Here is a 24,010-nt window from a genome sequence, read left to right as displayed (position 1 = left end):
GTACATGGACCCATAGGGGGTGAGGGAGTACATGGACCAATTGGGTGTGAGGGAGTACATGGACCCATAGGGGTGGGGAAGTACATGGACCCATAGGGGGTGAGGGAGTACATGGACCCATAGGGGGTGAGGGAGTACATGGACCAATTGGGTGTGAGGGAGTACATGGACCCATAGGGGGTGAGGGAGTGCATAGACCCATAAGGGATGAGGGATTACATGGACCCATAGGGGTGGGGGAGTACATGGACCCATAGTGGTGAGGGAGTACATGGACCCATAGGGGGTGAGGGAGTACATGGACCCATAGGGGGTGACGGGGTACATGGACCCATAGGGGGTGAGGGAGTACATGGACCCATAGGGGGTGACGGGGTACATGGACCCATAGGGGGTGAGGGAGTACATGGACCCATAGGGGGTGAGGGAGTACATGGACCCATGGGGGTGGGGGAGTACATGGATCCATAGGGTTGAGGGAGTACATGGACCCATAAGGGATGAGGGCGTACATGGACCGATATGGGGTGAGGGAGTACATGGACCCAAAGGGGTGAGGGAGTACATGGATCCATAGGGGTGGGGGAGTACATGGACCCATAGGGGTGGGGGAGTACATGGACCCATAGGGGGTGAGGGAGTACATGGACCATAGGGGTGAGGGAGTACATGGACCCATAGGGGTGGGGGAGTACATGGACCCATGGGGGTGAGGGAGTACATGGATCCATAGGGGTAAGGGAGTACATGGACCCATAGGGGTGGGGGAGTACATGGAACCATAGGGGGTGAGGGGGTACATAGACTGATCAGGGGTAAGGGGGTACATGGACCGATATGGGGTGAGGGGGGTACATAGACTGATAGGGGGTAAGGGAGTACATGGACCCATAGGGGTGAGGGAGTACATGGACCCATAGGGGGTGGGGAGTACGTGGACCCATAGGGGGTGGGGAGTACATGGACCCATAGGGGGTGACGGGGTACATGGACCCATAGGGGGTGAGGGGGTACATGGACCCATAGGGGGTGAGGGGGTACATAGACCCATAGGGGGTGGGGAGTACGTGGACCCATAGGGGGTGGGGAGTACGTGGACCCATAGGGGGTGGGGAGTACGTGGACCCATGGGGGTGGGGGAGTACATGGACCCATAGGGGGTGGGGAGTACGTGGACCCATAGGGGGTGAGGGGGTACATGGACCCATAGGGGTGGGGAGTACATAGACCCATAGGGGGTGAGGGAGTACATGGATCCATAGGGGTGAGGGAGTACATGGACCCATAGGGGGTGAGGGGGTACATAGACCCATAGGGGGTGAGGGAGTACATGGATCCATAGGGGGTGAGGGAGTACATGGATCCATAGGGATGAGGGGGTACATAGACCCATAGGGGGTGAGGGAGTACATGGATCCATAGGGGGTGAGGGAGTACATGGATCCATAGGGGGTGAGGGGGTACATAGACCCATGGGGGTGGGGGAGTACATAGACCCATAGGGGGTGGGGGAGTACATGGATCCATAGGGGGTGAGGGGGTACATAGACCCATGGGGGTGGGGGAGTACATAGACCCATAGGGGGTGGGGGAGTACATGGATCCATAGGGGTGGTAGATTTACATCTAGTCTGTTTACGAAATAAAAACGTTGTTAGATTATCTTTATACGATACAATAAAAAAGAGCCTAGAGACTTCATTTTCATGTTGTCTGGCCAAAGTGATAGGTCAGGGGTCAGAGAAAGAGCATGTTTGGTCTCAGTGTTGGGTCTTGGTGAGTGGTGAGGTTCGCCATCTGCCAGCACTAAACAATGTCTTGTCTCAGTGTCGGTACTTCGGAAGTGGTGGGGCTCGGCATCTGCACAGCACTAAACACTTATCACAGCTTGAGATTACCGGTAACTGAATTCAGCACATTTGTACAGACCCTGAAACTGCAGTAATCAAGACTTGGCAACCATTATGGACTTGCATGGGCTCTATTGGATATATATGTTTCAGGGTCTGTCTGACAGACCTAGGGGTTGGGGACATACACGGATTCAGACATGGAAACACTCCTTCCAGACAATATCTTTGTAGATGCAATGTGTGATTAAAGGGACATTACACCCAACTATGAATTGTTACCTCAGACATTTGCTTATCAATCTCATTGAAATCAGGTCTTAGTTCTCGCTGCCGCTAAACAAAGATCTGAGGACATCCATTTACGGGTTATGTCAGACTGATCTTTCGCGAACTCTGACCGACCAATGGAATTACTGACAAGAAGTCGACATTAGCCAATCAGAAGGCAGCTTTCTCGTGCTATACGGCCCTAATTTCAAATTAGCGACTACGTTTCGAAACATATTCTGACAAATTCTCGCTTAAGAATTTGAAACCTGAACGAAAGAACATCCTCAAATGGCTAATATGTGGTCTAGATTGTATAGATTCAGTCGTTAAGCCCGTAACTATCGTTTGGATTACCTTGTTTTAAAGTTTTCGATCCTGCATGATTAGAAATCACATTCAGACTGTCACTTTCATGATCTGGTAAGCGACGCTCTGATTGGTCGGATGAAAGGTCGTTCTGACGTGACCCCTAATCGGATGTCTTCAGATCTTTGTTTAGCGGTAGAGAGAACTAAGATCTGATTTTAATAAGATTGTTTGCTTATCACGGCAGTATGACTGGAAACCGGTGGGGATTCTGGGTAAGAACATAGGTCCCCAGCTTCCTGGATTGGGTTGTCAGGCTTGCTGACTTGGTTGAAGCATGTTATTATCTCCCTATTGCATAGATTGAATCTCATGATGTCAGTCCCGGGTCGCTCGATTATGTGTTTAGATGTGTCAGTACCATACCCGTGCTCGTGGGTTTCACCGAAGTGGTAAACGTCTAAGACCTGCATCGCTTCGGGCTTTCCTTTCGCATTAACCTGACACGCCGTGATACAACTGGAATACCGTTGAATGCAGTGTCAAACTCACTCACTCACTCACTCACTCACTCACTCACTCACTCACTCACTCACTCACTCACTCACTCACTCACTCACTCCACTCACTCACTCACTCACTCACTCACTCACTCACTAATAATCAGTGTTTATTTTGAATGTAGGCACAACAGTTCAGCTTGTCCCAAAGCAAGGACTGACCAACACAGGACCAGAGAAACCACCACGGCTCTCACAACAGCAGGCTCAAACCCGAGACTTCACTCCACAGCCTATTGGACGCAGCCCTAGTGCCGAGTTTGCCTTTGAAATGGCAAGAAAAAGAGGTGAGGTCATGATACCTCCTTGCCCACCCCTTTTTGAAAATAATTTATCAACCAAACTGACATATTAAAATCAGCAAAGAATATGTTTGTATTACTGAAATATTCATTTTTACTTGATTCTGATTGGTCAAAATAACATTAAAATCAAGTATCTAATTCACTCTCTCTGTGAGTTACTGAAGGTGGGATCTTGAATATTTTGTCAAATATTTCAATGTGTGAACTGACACCCCTGTTTGAAAATAATTTGCCAAGCAAACCGACATATTAAAGCCAGCAAAAGATATATTTGTATTATTGAAATATTTCTCCTTGCTTGATTCCGATTGATCAAAATAACATAAAATTGGGTAAATTGAATGGCATCAACAAAATTTCACATTACAATAGACCCGTGAAGATCCAGGGTAGAATAGGTCTTCAGCAACTCATGCTTGCCATAAAAGGTGACTATGCTTGTCGTAAGAGGCGACTAACGGGATCGGGTGGTCAGGCTCGCTGACTTGGTTGATGCATGTCATCGGTCCCAATTGCGTGGAAATGTTCATGACGTCAGTCACTGGATTGTTTGGTCCAGACTCGATTATTTACCGTCATATAGCTGGAATATTGCTGAGTGGGGCGTTAAACAACAGACAAATCATATAACAATATGTGACATGGCTCATTATGGTATCCTCGATCTGACAATATTGATTGTAACTCATGCTATCAATCACAGGGGCACCTGCCTGAATAATTTAGGCCACTGTGATAAAGCGTTGAATATTGTTGACTGCAAAATGAGACTTTCACTCATTCAAGTAGATGTCAATAGTATGTTTGTGTCGCAGATTCTGATTGGCTGACATGTTTGTTACAGCGGTTCTGATTAGTGTATCCCAGGCAGCAGAAGCTCTAGTCACACATTTCGCCCAGGCTAGGGATCCTTTCGATAAGGTAAGAATCTTCCATTCATTTATCATTTCTTTCATGTTTTGATTCTTCAAGTAGAGGGGCGGTCGGGTAGCCTTGTGGTTAAAGCGTTCGCTCATCACGCCGAAGACCCGGGTTCGATTCCCGACATGGGTACAATGTGTGAAGCCCATTTCTGGTGTCCCCCGCCGTGATATTGCTGGAATATTGCTGAAAGCGGCATAAAATCAAACTCACTCACTCACTCTTCAAGTCGGAGAAAGGAATTTGTAGAATCTAATTGCAAATTTTAATTTAAATCAAATGTAAGTCTTTGTAACCATACTGATAAAGTAACATAGTGCCCTTTTCTACCATGTGAATACTCAATTTTATTTGGTCAATCTGAGGTTTCAAATCACAATAATAATCTAAAATGAATTTTAGTCAAGACGGCTGAACATTCAGTAGTAGTTCAGCAGTTAAACTAAAGGTTGTCAGACCTGCAAGTAACATAACTCTACATTGACACAGTAGCTTTAACTCCTTAGTCAAAACTTCCACTGTGCCATGCATTTTGAAATAACTCAGTTCTGATTGGTCCATTTGAGTTATCAAATCACAATAAACCCCCACCGATTTCAACATCTGTTTTGAACACAAAATTCACAAAATGTACGAACTGGGATTGCTATTTGAATGATTGTTAACATGGCTGACACACAACAGATGTCATAGGCACAAATATAGATTTTGGGTCATGTGAACAAAATGTATTACAAGACAATTGCTTCAACTGACCGGTCAGCTTTGATTCTCTAAATTCTACATGAAAATACATGTATTATAAAATTATTCCACTTGATGTTTCAAGCATAGGAGTAGTTGCTTCCCTTAGGAGTGCCAGGAACCTGAAATCCTGGATTTGAAAATCAGAATCACCCTATATGTTTCTACGTTTGTCAGAATCATACCTGTGCTTGTTGGTTCCAACTATTGTAAACATCTTAAGTTCCATATCAAGTTGACATGCCGTAACATAACTGAAGTACTTTTCAAAGCAGCGTTAAACTAAACCTGCTTGCTCGCATATTTTTTTTTTCGCTTAAGGATAATGTTATTGTTTGGGATTGGTATTGAAGGTCTAAAGTGTATCACAATATTTTGCGATGCACAAGTGAGTGAGTGAGTGAGTGAGTTGGGTTTAACGCCGCTTTTAACAGTATTCCAGTTATATCACGGCGTGTCAGCTTAATGTGGGAGGAAAGCCCGAAGTGATGCAGGTCTCAGACGTTTACCATGCGATGCACAAGGCTGTACATTGCGATACATATCACGATATATTGCATAACTATAATTTTTGAATTCAGCAGCAATCTGATACATTATAGGTATGAATTGACTTTCATAAATGGAACAAAACAAGATGCTGGTTCAACATGTTTACTCAGTCAATAAATACGCAGCCATATTGCACCCCGGATATATGCTGCAGGTTAGCAAGGACATTCAGCAAGAAAATAAAAATCACTATTTGACATCACCTGATATATCAATCATGAAAAATGATATTGTGATACGTATCGTGGAAAGAATGAACCTCGATTTACTGATGTACTGATACCGCACACCCCAAGTTATTGTTTTCCTTGTACCATCTCCGTGGGCTAGTGGTAGAACCTCCGCCCAGAGAGCGGAAGGCCCGGGGTTCGATCCCCGACTGCGTCATACCAAAAGACGTTAAAAGATGGTACTTGTTGTTACCCTGTCTGGCGCTCGGCATTAAGGGGCTAAAACAAGGACTGGTCGGCTCGGAGTCAGTATACTGTGTCTGAGTGGGGTATTCATGTTAAACTGCGGCATGGTATCTCAGTGAGCTAGCACTATAAATCGGCATCAGTCCGGACTAGTACAAGCAGCCACACACACACACACACACACACACACGCTATATAAGTGCCATAATCTTGGACACAACGTTAAACCCCATTTCACCTCACCTATTGTTTTCCTCCAGTTGCGACTAGGTAGTTCTGCTGAGAACCCTGCGATCAGCAAGTTGGTTGTGGCCCAGCTGTGCCCAGCCATTGAACATGTGGTGGAGAACGGCATGAAGGCCTTCCTGACGGGATTCCATGTGTTCGGCAAGATCCACATCACACCATGGAGGGTCGCCGAGATGTCTTCAGAAATTGGTGAGTTGGGACATATTTACTGGTATTCTGATCGTATTAGAGGGTGACCCCTCCCTGGTGTAATCTGCCCAGAGAGAGGAAGGTCAGGAGTTCGAATCTCCAAGCCGTACCACACCAAAATATGTTTAAAGATGGTGCTTGTTGTTACCCTGCCTGGCATTAAGGGAATTAGACTGGTCGACTTGAGTCAGTATAATGTATTTGTATCATGTGTCTGAGTTTGTAAAACTACGGCATGGTATCTCAGTGTGCTGGCATTATAAAACTGGCATAAGTCCAGACTAGTACAAACAGCCTCGGACACACATACATGCACGTCACTATGAACAGACAATAATCTTGAATGCATCAGTAAACTCCACATCGTCGAGACCCGTGAAGATTACGGAGTAGAATAGGTCTTCAGCAACCCATGCTTGCCGTAAAAGGCGACTATGCTTGTAAGAGTATCGATGCTCATGATGTCAATCACTGGATTGTCTGGTCCAGACGCGATTATTTACAGACCGCCGTCATATAGCTAGAATATTGCTGAGTGTGGCATTAAACAACAAACCAACCAACCACATCGTCGGGGTATGATTACATGCAATTGAACCACTTTCTGACCACATGATCAATTTAGTCGCCTCTTTCGGCCAGAACAGGTTGCTGTTCGAATCTATAGTAAGTATACAAGCAGGGGAGGATGTATGTATGGAGCCCTAATGGCAATACTTTCTGCCTTCAGGGGGCAGGGGGGCCCAGTCGTCTAAGGCGCCGCGATTCGCTGTGCAGAGTTGCATCCCTTGGGCACGCCAGAAACCTATGATTGTGGGTTCGAATCCCGGTTCGCCCGAATTATGTTTCTAGGTTTGTCAGCACCATACCCCTGCTCGTGGGTTTCACCGAAGTGGTAAACGTCTGAGACCTGCATCACTTCGGGCTTTCCTCCCACATTAAGCTGACACGCCATGATATAACTGGAATAATGTTAAAGCGGCGTTAAACCCAACTCACTCACTCACTCACTTTCTGCCTTCAGGCCCCTACACCCGCGCCGTGAATGAGCTGGTGCGACAGTTGAAACTGAAACAGACCTTAATATCCAACAAGCAGAAGTTCTACGCTTTCATCATCGGACTCCTCAAGTAAGATATAACCATAGATTGTTGAATATGGCATGAAGCTCACTCACTAATAAGTCTTTGAAATACCATTTTCCCGAGGCAAGAGAGTTAACTGACTTTAAAACTCCAGTTTCCAGCCAAGCAGAACAAGGCTGGAATTCCTAGGTTTGATCGGAGCGCCACCAGTGGCTCTTACGAGTTATGTCCCTTCTAAGCCTCTCCTAGGGACCAATCAGATTTCACCTCTCGTATCACTTGCATTTGCTTCAAACAAAACAGCGGCACCCAGTCAAGACGATCTGACTGATTATCAAGGTCTATGTTGTAATAAAACAGGTCTTACATTGCAAAATGCATCAAATCATATGAGCGCCTTGATTAAAAACATGAAAAGATTTGGAACATATCTGATGACAATGAGTTGGCGGATTTCAATTTCGTTGCACGATTTTGATTTGACTCTGCATAGACTCATTAGTCCAGCCAAAATGTAACTCAAAAATATAAGCCTAGTTCGGCAAGGGTGGAAACTGGACTTTTATAGTCAGCTAACTCCCTTGCCTCGGGAAGATGTTGAAATACATGAGGAAGAAATTCACCCGATGAAGGAGTAAGTAGATAAACCGAAAGATGGTGTTACTCATAATAAAGAAGTTGACATCCATAAATTCTCTTCCACACTCACTGTTGACTTGGTGTAAATTCAAAAGCCAATATTTTTTGTTCAAAGGGAGTGGGGATTGGAAGAAAATACAACAATAATTCAGAAGAACCAACCGAAAATGAAACTGAGTTTTTTCAAGATTTGGGGCGCTGGGGTAGCCTAGTGGTTAAGGCGTTGGCTTGTCACACCGAAGACCCGGGTTCTATTCCCAACATGGGTACAATGTGTGAAGCCCATGTTCTGGTGTCCCCGCTGTGATATTGCTGGAATATTGCTAAAAGCAGCTTAAAACCATACTCACACACTCACACACTCACACAAGAATTCAACTGATACTGTCAATTGTTTAAGACATGCTAAAATGGTTCTCAGTTAGTTTTTTTTGTGCTTTATTGGATGTAAAAGGTTATTTGGCTCAGATTTAGTTAATTAGGTGGGATACAATTTATTGTTAATGAAATGCATAAATAAACTTATGCGACAATATGTAAATTTGTCTACAGTTTGCGTCTCCTGGATTTCTGGATGGGCTATGTAAGAAGCAAGAAGAATATCGTAGATCGAGTGTACAACCCATCTGCAATCTTGTGCTTAAGTCAGTCCCACCTACAACGTGGCTACGACGACATGTTGCTGGCCCTCCAACCCTTGGCCGTCCTGCCCTTCCAGTTGGAGTTTGACATAGTCACACCAAGCACACAGCCTCCAGGTCAAATGGCCACCGAGGCCAAATGCAAGCAACACTGTAACTCCTTGCCAAGGAACTATGAACATCAGAGTGCTGACCAGAGGCTATCGGGGAGCGACATGCGGGAGAGTATGGATGGAGAGAAGGGTCACAATTGGAAGTTGTTTAACAATGCGACTTTCCCAAGGGCAAGGACATCCATGACTAATATGACCACCTTCAAGGGAGGTAACTCTGAGAAGACGTCATTGCTGCCACCATCTCCAACAAAGATGCCAGGAATGGAGACAGGTCTTGTATCACAGCCGGTGAAGATCATTGAGAACAATCAGGTCCTGGATCTCAAGTATGAGGACAGGGAGGAGAATGAGGAGAGAATTCATGTGGTGCAGTCCCCAGTCAGTTCAATTACCAACCTGGCAGCCAAGTTCCTGCAGAAGACCCAAAGTCTAGATCGGGGGTACAGAAACGGAGCGACGGAGTACAACTTTGCGAATACAAAACTGAAACAGACAAGCTTGGAGTCATCTTCCCAGGAATCGAGCCATGCGACCCAAGATGGCCGGCATGTTGTTCTGGACGGTAGGCAGTCCCAAGAAAGCATGTCATCGTCGTCATCTCAAACAATGATGCAGCCGAAACAGTCACCGAGAAACTCTTTCAACATCATCTCCTTCTTTGACAAACTTCTGCTGCCTGACAAGATGAACCCCAAGTCCTCCTTGACCAGGAACAGTTGGACAGAGGGGCAGAGGAGCAGTCAGGAGCCGGCTCCAGAGGACACAAGGAGCAAGAGTCTTTCCCCTCAGCACCAGCCACAACACCAGACACCATCAGTGTGTAACACAAGGGTGGATGTAGCCAGGAGCGTGGGGAGTAGTGATGAGAACGACAGTCGCAAGGAGTCGAGTGACGAGAACGACAGTCGCAAGGAGTCGAGTGACGAGAACGATAGTCGCAAGGAGTCGAGTGACGAGAACGACAGTCGCAAGGAGTCGAGTGACGAGAACGACAGTCGCAAGGAGTCCAGTGACGAGAACGACAGTCGCAAGGAGTCGAGTGACGAGAACGACAGTCGCAAGGAGTCCAGTGATGAGAATGACAGTCGCAAGGAGTCCAGTGATGAGGAGAAGATGGGGGCCGGCGAGACCATGTCCGAGGTGCTGAAGTCCGAGGACGACATCCAGGTAGAAACAACCGAGTCCGATAATTCTGATGTGTCTCAAGCAATGAATAACCTAGCCCTGGACGATAAGGAGGTTGACACTGAAATGGATTGTGCCAAGAATATAGATGACAATGCCTGTGGTGCAGATATGTCGGGTTCCACTAAGAGCTCGAGACTCAGCACTGTCATTCCAGATGCTCCTTTAAGTGAAGCTGTTGATGATCCAGTTCCGAATGTTCTAAAAGAAAATGTGTCCCCTTCCTCTGCCCCGAAATCGACACGAGCTTCAGTTGCCAGGGGAAACAGATTAGAGGTTGGTTTGGGACAGTATTACCCTAACGTGGATATTAATGCTAACTCCCCTGACTTCCATCCCGACCATTATGCAATTGGGCATACTGAACATCCCAACCAATCAGAATCAAACTCACAAAAAGCATGCCAGCCGAACCAACAAGAATCCAGGTTACAAAACGCATGCGGGAAATCAGAATCCAGTACAGAAGCAGTATGTGAACACAGCCAATCAGAAGCAAGTGTGCAGCACCAGTCAGGGTGTTCGGAACAACACTTGAAATCACCTGAGCCGTCGACCGATTCTTCAGGGGACTCCTTCCATAGAACAATGTACAGGTTTGTGAATGAAGTGTTGTTCTTGTCAGTGAAGGGTAGGATAAAGCAATGAGTTGGGAATTATCACACCCAACACAACCACAAATAAGATTTTCTTTTTCAAACATCAGGTGCCAGCATACATACATAGGTTTGTGGAGCGGTCGGGTAGCCTAGTGGTTAAAGCGTTCGCTCGTCACGCCAAATACCTGGGTTCGATTCCTGACATGGGTACAATGTGTGAAGCCCATTTCTGGTGTCCCCCGCTGTGATATTGCTGGAATATTGCTAAAAGCGGCGTAAAACCAAACTCACACACTCACTCACTCTCATGTACTTGTAAGAGGCGACAGTGGCAGTTGGGTGGTTAAAGTGGTTAAAGCGTTCGCTCGTCATGCCGAAGACCCAGGTTCAATTCCTGACATGGGTACAATAAATGAAGCCCATTTCTGGTGTTTCCCGTCGTGATATTGCTGGAATATTGCTAAAAGCGGCCTAAAACCATATTCACTCACTCATTCACCATTCACTAACTCTCACTCACTCTGATAGGTTCATTGACTCTGGCTTTGTCGCAATGATCATCTTTCGTCTTTCACACATTGATATATTGACATGTTTGCTCTGTATATTTTGTTAGATTTGCTTATTTTGCTTTTCCACAGTGATATACTGTCTGGTTAATTCAAAATATGTGGTTTTAGGGATGGTCTTTTACTATTGAGTTGGTGGCATGAAAATTGACACAGCGAAAGGGGGTCGTCGCCAAATTTTATTTTAGTGGATGGGCTTGGGTGACAGTTCTAGTTTTTCAAATTTAAATATTAAAAATTTGAACTTTATTTAGGGACTGCTCATTTATTACGGGTGCGTGTGTGTGGCGGAGGGGGGGTGGAGAGAGCTTAAAAAAATGATAAATGTATTTGGGGGCTGCCATAAAAAGGGTTACATAAAATGGAAGGGGTTGGAAATCAGCAAAATCTGATACAGTCGTGATATCAATGCCACCACACAACAGCCCCCCATCCCTCCCCTAGTAAATGATAAATGACCAGTCCCCTCGCAAAAACTTTCTGATTCACTCTGTCCGTTTTCGTTTTGAAGTTTCGACGTGGAGAGTAGTATATCCGTTTCCAGCTGTTACACATTTATACATTGTTGAGACACATTTGATATTAATATGCATGCCAATATGATTACCATGGTGACTCAACCTGTGTTTCCTCCTTGCTTGTCCCAGCAGACAGGACGTGTGCGCGTGTTTCTTCCCCATGGGGTGTTGACATGACAACAGCGGTAGTGGTTTAAACATCCTTAACTCCATGTGCATTTCGTGGGCATTGCTTCAGTGAACAAGCCATTCTCCTGAGTTGCCTGCCTTTGTTCAGTCTTCAGTTTTATGAGTTCAAATTTCTAGGCAAACGATGCTGGCATGTAGATTGTGTGTTACTGAGTGTTGATATCCTGGTTTAACCTGTCTCTGTCTGTATGATGACCTCAAATTGTTCAAGTACTTTGAGGATTGTATTCAAATTGTATTCAGTGTTGCTTTTACAGCTTTGCCATGTGATTTTTTTTCAACAGTTCAGGCCTCAAAGTTCCAATTTTTACCAAGTAGTCATAATTTTTTCCAGGTAGCCAGTGGTAAAATTAAGGAGTTGAGCCAATAGTGTAGGTAGCCAAAGGCATTTGAAATTATCTTTTATCAAATAACTATTATTGTATATTAGTGGAAACTGTACTTGAGTTTTGTTATTTGTGACTCAAACAATGGTGCAATTCATGTTACTAAATTATATAAGTATATCCTTGCTTATCCAATAAATTATCAACTGAAATAAAATACTAATTACATTAATATTTATGTATTTAGGTTCATTTTTTACTTTTGGAGGAATTATTTGCATGTACAATTAGCAGCAGACATGTTATTTTTGTGTCTACATATGTGTAGCAATAAAATTTAGTTGCCACAAGATATTTTTCAAGGTAGTCATTTGGCTACCTCTGAATTTTAGACAGTAGACAAATTGAAATTTAGGTCGCATTGGGGACCGTTTTAGTCGCAACTTTGAGGCCTGCATTTTGCTTGCATTCATGGCCCTGTTCCACAAAGCAATCTTAGTGCTAAGGTGATCGTTACTCCCATACTTTATCATAAGCTTATGATAGTCGTAGCACTAAGATTGCTTTGTGGAATGGGCCCAGATCAGTATACAAAATGAAGCAATGGCTAATTTTAGTACGAGTTCACACAAGCTAAAAGTGGAATTTCTCCTGAAGTAGATGATTTGTGATCGGTCAAAAAAGATTTGTTTCTGTTTTTTTTGCAGTTACAATGCAGTTATTATTAGTTCAACAGTTTTGTTAACTAACATGTAAGCGTGGAATATAGAAATGTACATACCAATGTCGTCTAATGTCCTCTGTTATTCTATATTAGGATTACAAACGACCACCTCACTCCTCTTCAGTTTCATGTGCAGTTGTTGTGATTGACCAAAGGCTATTTGGTTGAATTCTGTATGCTCCTATCAACATCATGAAGTCGTGGATCATAAATAGTATTTGGAAACTGTGTTGAATTAAAGATTAATATTCTTGTGATTTCCTCAAAACTAGACTTCGGACACACAAATACCATGGTATGCAGAATAAAACATTTATCAAAAAGAATACTTTTAAGCCTTATAATTAGCAACCCTTTTTGTGGCTAAATGCAAATCTGTGAATGGCAACCTAAATTTATCCACTGTTTGCCACTTGGCGAACTAAAATTAAACCCAACTGGCGACAATATCTGTTGGTTCCTAACAACTTCGTTAGGCTCCTTAAATATTTGTGTTTGGAGTCGCTTGGCTCCCTGACAAAAAACGAATTTAGAGGGCTGGTTTTTGTATCTTCTACATTCAATGTCGTGCTCTGCTATGCTAAGAAGCTTTGACCTTGACCTAATAGCCCTCGTAGACTCGGCACGACAGAGTAGCCACTCGCATGCATATTATTATCATGTTGCCATGACAACCTGTAGATGTGTTGGTTTCTTCATCTTCATGCCCTGAGTCTTCTTCTACTGTAGACTAGATTTTGTCTAGTTTCTGCACTTAGGCGTGTAACCATGGTAACGCAACGACCCTTCATTATTGGAGGGGGCCTGGGATGGATATTTGTTTGACACAGAAAATGTGTTTGATCACTGCTACATATTCTTATCTGAAAGGTAGAGCTGGACAATAAGCATATATGTGTGTCTTGTGTGTGTGAGTGTGTGTTTCAAGGACTGGTTGGCTCGGAGTTCGTATACTCTGTTTGAGATGTTAAACTATGGCATGGTATCTCAGTGCGCTAGCACTATCAAATCGGCATTAGATCGGACTAGAACAAGCAACCACACACACACACACGCTTGTCGCATTATGAGTGTAATAATCTTGAACGCGACCTTAAACCCCATTTCACCTCACCTCATAAAGTTGAGGATCTGTGAAGATCCGGGGTAGAATAGGTCTTCAGCAACCCATGCTTGCCGTAAAAGGCGACTATGCTTGTCGTAAGAGACAATTAACGGGATCAGGTGGTCAGGCTCGCTGACTTAGTTGATGCATGCCATCGTATCCCAATTGCTGATGATGTCAATCATTGGATGTCTGGATTATTTACAGACTGCCGTCATATAGCTGGAATATTGCTGATTGAAACAACAAACAAAATCATAAAGTTGAGACAATTTTGAAATGTATAAAAAGAGTGGAAAAGTAGCATCTTCAGCATAATCTGATTTTCTGTCACTATGATCTCAAGTGACCTACATCTGACCTTACGTGTAGTTTTTCTGCGGCTGTTTTCGTGTGTTCCCTGTTATTCGTGTGTTTTATTTTGTTTGATTTTTTGCACTGTTTTGTTTTCCCTGTTTTGAATGCTTTTTTGTTTTGTTTTTCGTTTTCTAGATATCACTCTCAGATCAAACGACGTATTATCACATACACTGTGCATGGTAAATAATGGTTTCATTTTCATTCAAAATACAGTGAAACTTTCTCTTGAAAAATAATTCCGCCTTAACTCCATCTTCCCTGAGCAAGGGAGTTAACTGACTATAAAAATCCAGTTTCCAACCTTGACAAACTAGGCTGGACTTTCTAGGCTTGATCTTGTAGCGCCACCCATGGCTATTAAGAGTTATGTCCCATGTATGTCCCACCTGTTGACCAATCAGATTTCATCTCACATATCACCTAAATTTTCTTCAAACAAAATGACGACGCCCATTCAAGGCGATATGATCATTAATCAAGATCTATATTGTAATTAAACAGGTCTACAGCGCAAAGTGCATGAAATCACATCAGCACCTTGATTAAACACATGAAAAGATTAGCAAAATATTTGCCGACTCCCAAAACCTGCAATCGACTGAAATCTGCTTGTTGACCTCCATGTTGTTCACGAAACGGATGTCTAGTTCGTTACACGATTTTGATTGTACTATGCATAGACTCGTAAGTCCAGCCAATATTAACTCCATAGTTCCAGCCTAGTTTGGCAAGGGTAGAAACTGGACTTTTACAGTCAATTGTATTTCCTCTGATAGACATTCCTGGTAGGTATAGTTAAGTTCTTGGGGGGCACGGGTGGCCCAGTCGTCTAAGGCGCCGCAATACGCTGTGCAGAGTTGCATCACTTTGGCATGTCAGAAACCTATGACTGTGGGTTCGAATCCCGGTTCGCACGGATTATGTTTCTAGGTTTGTCAGCACCATACCCGTGCTTGTGGGTTTCACCAAAGAGGTAAACGTCTGAGACCTGCATCACTTCGGGCTTTCCTCCCTAAGTTAGCTGACACGCTGTGATATAACTGTAATACTGTTAAACGCAGCGTTAAACCCAACTCACTCACTACAAGTTCTTGGGACGTACCCCCAGAGCCCATTGTCTTCTCATGAGGGGATCTTGACAGTTTGGTAGCCCAGTGGTTATAGTGTTTGCTAATCATGCCGAAGGCCCGGGTTCTATTCTCCACATGGTAAAATGTGCGAAGCCCATTCCTGGTGCACCCTTCTATGATGTTGCTGGAATATTGCTGAAAGTGGAAAAAAACCAAGTGAATCATATGGGTCAAATTAATAGTACCGATATATTGTCAAACATGCATCTGCCATGCAGGATTATTATGTAATGGTTAAAAACTATTCAAATGAATTTCAAGGGTTTCACTATATTTTGAAATTTTTCTTTAAGAGAATTTATAGATTTTCACTTTACATTTCAACATCAGAACCCCTTTCCACAAAGCAATCTTAGCGCTAAGATGCTCATGACTCCTTTTTATTAAACTGACAAATGAAAGCCGTAGCTCTAAGTTTGCTTCGTGGATCTTAAGCCTGTTCTAAATAAACTATTCTGTTGAAATAATATTCCGTATTCTCTGTATTCAGTGCCCTTTTCCAACTTCCGACCAATCTGAAAGTAATCTTACGAACAACCCCAACCAATAGTAAATAATGTAACAGTCCGTATTTTAGTGTGTATTTTTCAGATTTCTTTTTACGGAATAAAAAAAGTGTAAAGGGGTATTATTGCTGAGTAACTATTATTGAAAAAGTATATACTTCCTCAAAGCTCCAGATAAGCTTTTAGTGTTGTGGGTATTTTACCATGCATTTTAGAATCATTGGGTATCAGTAATTCTATCTGGGTATTCAAATTTCTGTTACCCACTAGTTTTTACTAATATTTAAAAACACTATTCATCTAGTCCCTGTAAACTGGTGTCTTGTAGGTTCGAGAGCTTATAAGACTCACAAATACCACGAAACTTTCACAAGAAAGTGTGATGTCAAATGATCATGATGTAACTGTCATCGTGGAGTTTGGCAAGGTTGACGGAATGCCCGTTTATAATTTCAAAATAAGTTGCTGATTTGCTAATCGAATACGCAGGGTTACTTCACAATATTTTTATGATACGCACAAGTTTTATATTTGTAGCGTATCTGTAATATGCTTGCATTTTATTTTACTGCGTATGTCTGCATTTCTGATGCGTATTTTCGCAGATATGCAGCTTATCTGGAGCTCTGTTCCTTGACGATTAAACTAATTTTGTTTATTACCACACCATCTCTGAACGTAATTTGAGCTTGCTTGATTTGGGTTTTATGAACACCCTCCTGTTCCAATTTCCTGAGCGCTCAGGGCACTTATTATGGTGAATACGGTATGTGTATTGCTGTCATATTTATTTCTTCCTTTGTGTAAAGTTCATACGTTCATGTACATATATACTACTCAAAAGAAGTTAAAGAAAACCTGATGTTTTCATTGGCCAAAATGGTTAATCTGTCGCATCGTGACATCAATTATAGTAATATAAAAGAATCAGATGCTCTTTAACTTCTGGTAACTAGTATATTTTGTTGTGTTGTAGTTCTTGCAAATTCTGACATCATACCCATAATTTAGTTACCATGCTTACCATTATAACAAACTATTTAAATATAAGAGTGTTAACTAGCTAAACATATTTGAATGCTTCAAACATAAAAAACATGTCCTTTGAGAGCTAGTAAAGACAAGTATCCAAATTCATCATTGTATTTATCTTCTACAGGTACGTGATCACCTTGGTATCTTGTGATCCAGACGACAACGATCACATGAACTACGAGATCGGGGAGTACCTGGAAGTCCTGGCCCAGCTGGACAGCGATTGGTTATATTGTGCCAATGGGAAAATTGAGGGATTGGTTAGATGCAGTGCAGTTCAACCAATCACAGATGAGGACATGTTTGAACAACTCCATGACAACTTTTATCGCTGACTCATCACAAGTCATATATGTATTCATATATATTGTAATTTAAAACCTTGTGGCATTACGATTTTTCTTAAAAATTTAACATTGTGCTATTATTGTTCAAATTATTCACTCAGACTGTTTCGGTAAAGTGTGCTGGGAAGAGTAGTCATAAACGTTTCATCACTGTTGTTTTGAAATATGGAATTAGAATTGATGCATTTATTATGAAAATTTAGGAATAGTAGCTGCACATGTTCTTAACCTTGAGACAGTTTCCATACATCTTCCTGAGGCAAGGACATTAACGGACTAAAAAAGTCCAGTTTCCACCCCTGCCATACTAGGCTGGAATTTCCAGCCTCGATTGTAGCACCACCAGTGGCTGTTAAGAGTTATGTCCCTTCTATGTTCTCCCTTTTACCAATCGGATTCCATCTCTCATATCACTTGCATTTGCTTCAAAAAAAATGGTGGCGACCAGTCAAGACCATCTGCTCGATAGTCAAGATCTGTATTGTAATAAAACAGGGCTTACCCCACGAAGTGCATCAAATCATGTGAGCACCTTGATTAAACACATGAAAGAATTTGCAAAATATCTGTCGACACCCAGTTGAAGGTACGCATGCTTTGCAAAAACCTGCAGTTGATTAAAATCTGCAAGTTGAAATCTACGTACGAACCAGATGTCTAGTCTGTTTCACGATTTTGATTGGATTATGCATAGATTCGTTAGTCCAGCCAACATGTAACAGAATGTCCATAATTGCAGCCTAAACTGGACTTTTACAGTCAGTTAACTCCCTTGCATTGGGAAGATGGATTCCATATAATTGCGAGCATGAGTCATTGTGTTCAAGTACTGTATACAATTCTCAGTGTAGGACTATATGTCAACAATACCACCCAGGTGTGACTAGATGTATAAGACTTGTGTCCAGTTGTTGTCGACACAATGAAGCATGTACAAATTGTGTCCCGATGTAACGGAGGATTTGTTTCACTTAGAGATGATAGACAACACCAATTGGATAAGCACCCTTGATATTGTCAAGTGACGAATAACATTCACGGTACTTGTGTGAGAGTTATCTCCCTTTATTCTTACCATTGTGCTTGCTGCCCATTCAATATAACATGTTGTTTTCAGTAATATATCATTAGTTTATAGATACAGATTGAAAATCACTTTCAGGATGATGATCTAAGGGAGACAACTCTTACTTGGCTAAGGGAGACAACTCTTCTTTGTCTAAGGGAGACAACTCTTACTTGTCTAAGGGAGACAACTCTTACTTGTCTAAGGGAGGTAATTTTAATAGACCATGTGGCCCTCACTTGGACCTTACTGCTGCAATACATGTGACTATAAAGTGCATTTAGATGAACAACCTTTGTTTGTTTCACATTTAATCATCATCATACTCTCTCATGTTGTTGATAACTATAATCATTCATTGTAACTATTACTAATCATTGAATATCGTAGCAGATAGAGATCATATGGTTCTGTGTATATTACTGCGTGTCACGTTCACCTGTATGGGAAACTTTGAGAAATCAATACAGTTATTAGCCGATGTAACGTATTCCAGTATGGTTCTGTTGACATTAGTCATTTGTCCCCTTTCAAGCACTATTTTGTGGTCAGTGAGTAGTAATATGCACGCTTTAAGGATGTCTTGCCTTCCCTGTGTCAACAACAGAGGCATAAGATTTAGACGTCGCCATAGACATTGCTTTATATTGATGTATCCTTGATCTATTCCTGTGGGTTGAGATTATCCAGGCCAGAGGACCTGTGAGGTCAGGGGCTGGTATTAAGGGGGATAGACTTTGGTAATTGGCAGTTCAAGAAAGTTTGATAGAAGTCCGTCAGACATCAGTTTCTATGTCTGACATATACCGGAATTAAAGCTTACCTAATTCACGTTTGGCGGTTATTTCAATGTCAGGATCTTGCTGATATCGGCATACATCCTGGAGCATGGTCCCCCTTCAATACATGTAAAAGTTACTTGCACAAAGTGCAGCCTGATAGTCTTTGATCAGATACTTAAAAATAACAACATTCAAAGACAAGCTTCTTCCATAAGACTGGACTGCCTGTCTCAGATTCAAAGGCCTTTATTGAGGTCAGGGTTAAGGCTAAAAAACCATAATATTCTTGGTTCTTAGGCACCGCCTGCATCATTGTAAAGTTCGCCGCACAATTTGTTTTTATTTCCATTTTTAACAACAACAAAAAAATGCATAAATATTCCAAGAATACTGTATTCCAGTATTGTTTATTTGGTTATATACTAGTTTGAACAACTAAAAAATAAGACACCGCCCGCCCGAACTATATTTTCAAAAATGATTGCCTAAGAACCAATTCTTTTATTTTTTTAAGCCTAATGTTAGGAACAAAAAATCAAATTGACATGTTTCAATCAAAAGAATATTTGCTTGCACTTGTGCAATATCTGAAGCATTATTTGACATCTCATTTTCTTCGCTATATATTACAGTCATGTTTGCCATGTCCAAGAGACACTTGGCAATTTGAGAAAAATACAGGAAAGAGAACGTGATTCCAAGAGAACTAGTTACCATTTCACGTAACTACAAACAATTAATTGCATATTCTCGTGCTTTTGTATGCCCACCTGATGTGATTTTCGAGGTGCTCAGAGCATGCTCGACAACGATGTTGTTACCTGCACTGTCTGTGTTGTTGATGTTGCTGTCATTGTTGTGTTGTGACATCTCCTATCATTGTTGTATGTACTCATCCCAAGCCTCCCGATCTTCGTGGCCCAGGCGTTCCTGTCTATGGTTGAGGGTCGTACATTTTCATTATTCGTCCTGTGCCACTTGAAGTGTGTAAAACAACACTAGATATGCAATTACTTCTGCATGATATTTATGTGTAAATTACATTGTTTATTTTTGATGGAATTAACACACTATTGATAACCACTGCTTTAAACAATGTTGAAAATAACCAAAAACACAAGTATTAGATCAAATAAATGGCAATACCTGTTAAAAGAAATTTCTTTTCAAAATTTGCTTTGAATTATTTTCAGCAATCAAACACACGAAGTAGTTTTGTTATTAATCAAAAGTTTTCCATGTAATATTCAATTCTGACAATCTAGCTTTCTTTGTATACCAGGAATGCAACGGAGTTAGAAATGTGACATTACATGTTGATGATGGGCTTTAGGAGACATTATATGAATCATGTCGGCATAGCAATAGTTTCATAATCTGGGTTCATTCAAGATAACACCACTGTGCATGCTTTTGTGCCAAGATGTGGACGAGCATGTTCACAGCTTCTGCCAGAACTTAACACAGATACGTTTATGGAGTAATACAGATACGTTTATGGAGTAATGGAGATGGTTTTGAAACTTATTCAGGAACTATTAATGTAATTTTTATGTAAGGTTTTCCCCGTTTGTGCGGGGACTCCTGATTCGATGACACATGTCCGCTGGTCCCGAGAGGGAAGTTCTAGAAAGACGTATCATCCCCTCAAATCTGTTTTTTATACATGAAATGAGCTGTGGATTGAGGATATTATTGATGCTCTTACTTACAGGTCAAATTGAAACATTTTACTCCGGAAAAGTGCATAAATTTTAGATAAGGATCGTATTTTGTAAAAGCCCTTTTCATTTTCAAATGAACTGCCCATTCCATTACAGTTTGTCTTGAATGCAGCTCGGCCGTATGTTATACTTCAGTATTTCATGCAATGTCATTCAGGTCAGATCTGTTACTCTGATACGAAACCTTTCAGCATGAAGTAGTGATGACATTTCTGGAAAAGGTCTCGTCATGTTATCCCAAGTGAACTTTCACAGCCTAATTTTCCCAAAGGATGTGGGTGCTTGAAGCCATCGGATGTCAGCTTTCCGATACAATTCTGATATTCAGGTACATTTCTCGTAACACACCCTTTCTAGTGTTGATTCCATGGTTTTCAGACACAACATGACGTATAAAATGTACACGACATCATTACACAGCTTTACTTTGTTTTATTTGGAACTCCCTGATCATGTTCCTTTTCAAGATACAGAAATCAGAAATGCTTGTCTGAATGCCTTGTTGGTCGACGTTATTCAAGTGAGTTGTTCCCCTTTGACGTAGCCGGGCAACGTAGATAATCGCAAAGGCCGAACAATCGTACCCTAAAGCTGGAGAGATATGACAATCAGTATTGGGAGAAAGATACAGATAACTGCCGTGAAAAATGTTAGATTATCGGGAAGAAATATCAAAATTACCCCCCTGATCATAAAATGGACTAATCCGACATTGTCGAGGTCGGATTGTATTCAGGGAGTCATCATTTTTTTTGGGTTTGGTTTGTTGTTTATCTCAATGCTGATAAAAAAGTCGACCTCACGAGACCTTACCAGCTGTCCTCCGAACTTCATGCGGAGTATCGTGTTGGAGTAAAAGATCTGCTTTTGATGAGATTGATATTTCATGCCAGTTGTGTGCCATATTATCCTGTGCAATCTTGTATTTATTTTTACACCTGTATCTCTATACGTACATGTTGGCTTGACAGCATCTTCGTGACATTTGAATTTTGTCATTATTTACAAAGTATAGAATTTACACTTGTTTGTTAACCTGTAACTTTGTTTTTCCTGTTGAGGTTTTTGTACAGATTTATTTGTTGTTTTGTTTAGATATTTCATTAAGGCTGAGTCATGGCTGCTTGCCTGTGTCTGACAGAGTAACACACATCAAGGGCTGACTCCAGCTCGATTTAGTCACGTACCAGTACAGAAATCAAAGTCATGTCAGAATAGGGTTGATTTCTTCTCCATTCATGTGTAATGCTACGAGAACACTTTTTGTCCTCTTTCCACACATTGTGAATCGGTTGTAGTGTAATCACGACAACTGGATAGATTAGGACGTTAGAGTTATCTCCCCTGTGCAACCGTTTCCTTTTAAATTTCAAAATAATTGAATTTCAACCAATGTTTGTGAACCCTACACCTTTGAGCTATAATAAGCTATTTACAAAACAATCATATATAAATGTTTGTTTTGGAAAATACACCTGCATTTGATTTCCTATCTGTGACTTTAACACTTTAAAGAGTGTGAGTGAGTGAGTTTGGTTTAACTCTACTGTTATTCCAGTTATATCGCGGCGTGTCAGCTTAATGTGGGAGGAAAGCCCGAAGTGATGCAGGTCTCAGACATTTACCGCTTCAGTGAAACCCACAAGCACGGGTACGGTGCTGGCAAACCTAGACACATAATCAGGCAAACCGGGATTCGAACCCACAATCATAGGTTTCTGGCGTGCCCAAGGGATGCAACTCCGCACAGCGAGTCGCGACGCCTTAGAAGACTGAGCCACCCGTGCCCCCTACACACTTAACGAACAAAGCTTAACCTCAGTCCATTCTGTAATGTGAACCAACTGTTTGATTAAGTTTAACAGAATACACTTTTCCTGGTGAGATGAATTTTCATACGTGTTCCATTTTCATTCTTGATGTGGCCAAGCTCTGCAGCTTTCAAATAGACGATGATTTGTCAATGCTAAAATATGTATTATCAGTGCTCTGTTGTATTCATTTGGTTGAATAAGGTTTTCAGATTACAGAGATGCTGATCAATTCATTCCTTACTCTCTCCCTCTCTGTGGCCAAACATATTTTTCTGCATTGACCTTGCTTGCTGGCTCTGTAATTGAACAATATTCCTTGCTTATTTAATGTCAATGCAACATCATGAATGTCGACACTTGTCAAATCTTGATTTTCATATCGAAACCAGCAGTTGGACAGAGCGATTGGATGACCGTGAAGGCAAGCGGATCTATGTATGGATGGAATATTGTACATTCCAAATATGGGTACAGGTTTGACTATGTTGGTGTTGATTGGCTGAAAGGAAAGGTCAGGTCCAAATTACAGAGAGGGGTTGTATATTTTGTCAATGACCTTGTTTTGTGATTATTAAAGAATGACAGGAAACAATGTTTTTCACGGAATTATTGTCAAGCTGTATATCATTGTTTAAATTTGGCTTCAATGAATCAGATATTGATGTCTAGAAGAATATTATGACTGATCTGTATATTTGCATAATTATTGATATAATACAAGAGTTGCTTCCCTTTTGATTTCAATTTACTTTCAAATTCTTCGGATGACAATCTTTTGACATGAAACCAAACGAGTGAAGTAAATGTTAGAACTTTATTCCAAGACAAAATGTTTTGAAAAAAAAAATGTAAATAATTAAGATATGGATGGTGAGTTTCCTCTTGGTACTTTTCAAAATTTTCCTACTGAGATAAGGGAAGTAACTCTTGTTGATTAGAAGATACGTGTTATCAGGCTTGAAGTGTGCAGTGAAAGGGAGACAACTCCTGATGGAGTAAGCAGCTTCTCGTTGCTGTGTTAAGCGATGTTAGTTTTATTTTATGTAGAGATAAACGGAGAATCTCAAACAGTTTGGTTGATTATCAATAAATCTCATTCTATATACTTGTTCTCTGTTGTTTGTGGCAATGAAATGGATGGAATAAGGCAAAAAGAAACATAGACCCGCCTGTCTCAGAGAAAGC

The 24,010-nt window shown here is 41.7% G+C and overlaps 1 protein-coding gene across 2 annotated transcripts in view; it reads left to right on the top strand.

Annotated features, from left to right (window-relative positions):
• The window catches only part of LOC139461202 (uncharacterized), a 71,234-nt gene extending 53,058 nt beyond the window's left edge, over window positions 1-18,176 (top strand). For both annotated transcript variants that reach the window (XM_071242799.1, XM_071242798.1), the window contains 6 exons: window positions 3,115-3,276; window positions 4,139-4,215; window positions 6,188-6,365; window positions 7,390-7,495; window positions 8,642-10,627; window positions 17,217-18,176. In XM_071242799.1, the coding sequence (XP_071098900.1) occupies window positions 3,115-3,276; window positions 4,139-4,215; window positions 6,188-6,365; window positions 7,390-7,495; window positions 8,642-10,627; window positions 17,217-17,427 (2,720 nt within the window). In that variant the 3' untranslated portion in view covers window positions 17,428-18,176. The remainder of the gene's footprint in view (window positions 1-3,114; window positions 3,277-4,138; window positions 4,216-6,187; window positions 6,366-7,389; window positions 7,496-8,641; window positions 10,628-17,216) is intronic.
• Window positions 18,177-24,010: the final 5,834 nt, after the last annotated feature.

The sequence above is a fragment of the Haliotis cracherodii genome, unplaced genomic scaffold, assembly GCF_022045235.1.
Source record: "Haliotis cracherodii isolate W230 unplaced genomic scaffold, xgHalCrac1.p SCAF_14, whole genome shotgun sequence".
NCBI classification, from domain to species: Eukaryota; Metazoa; Mollusca; class Gastropoda; order Lepetellida; family Haliotidae; genus Haliotis; species Haliotis cracherodii.
This window is presented reverse-complemented; position numbering and strand designations above follow the sequence as displayed.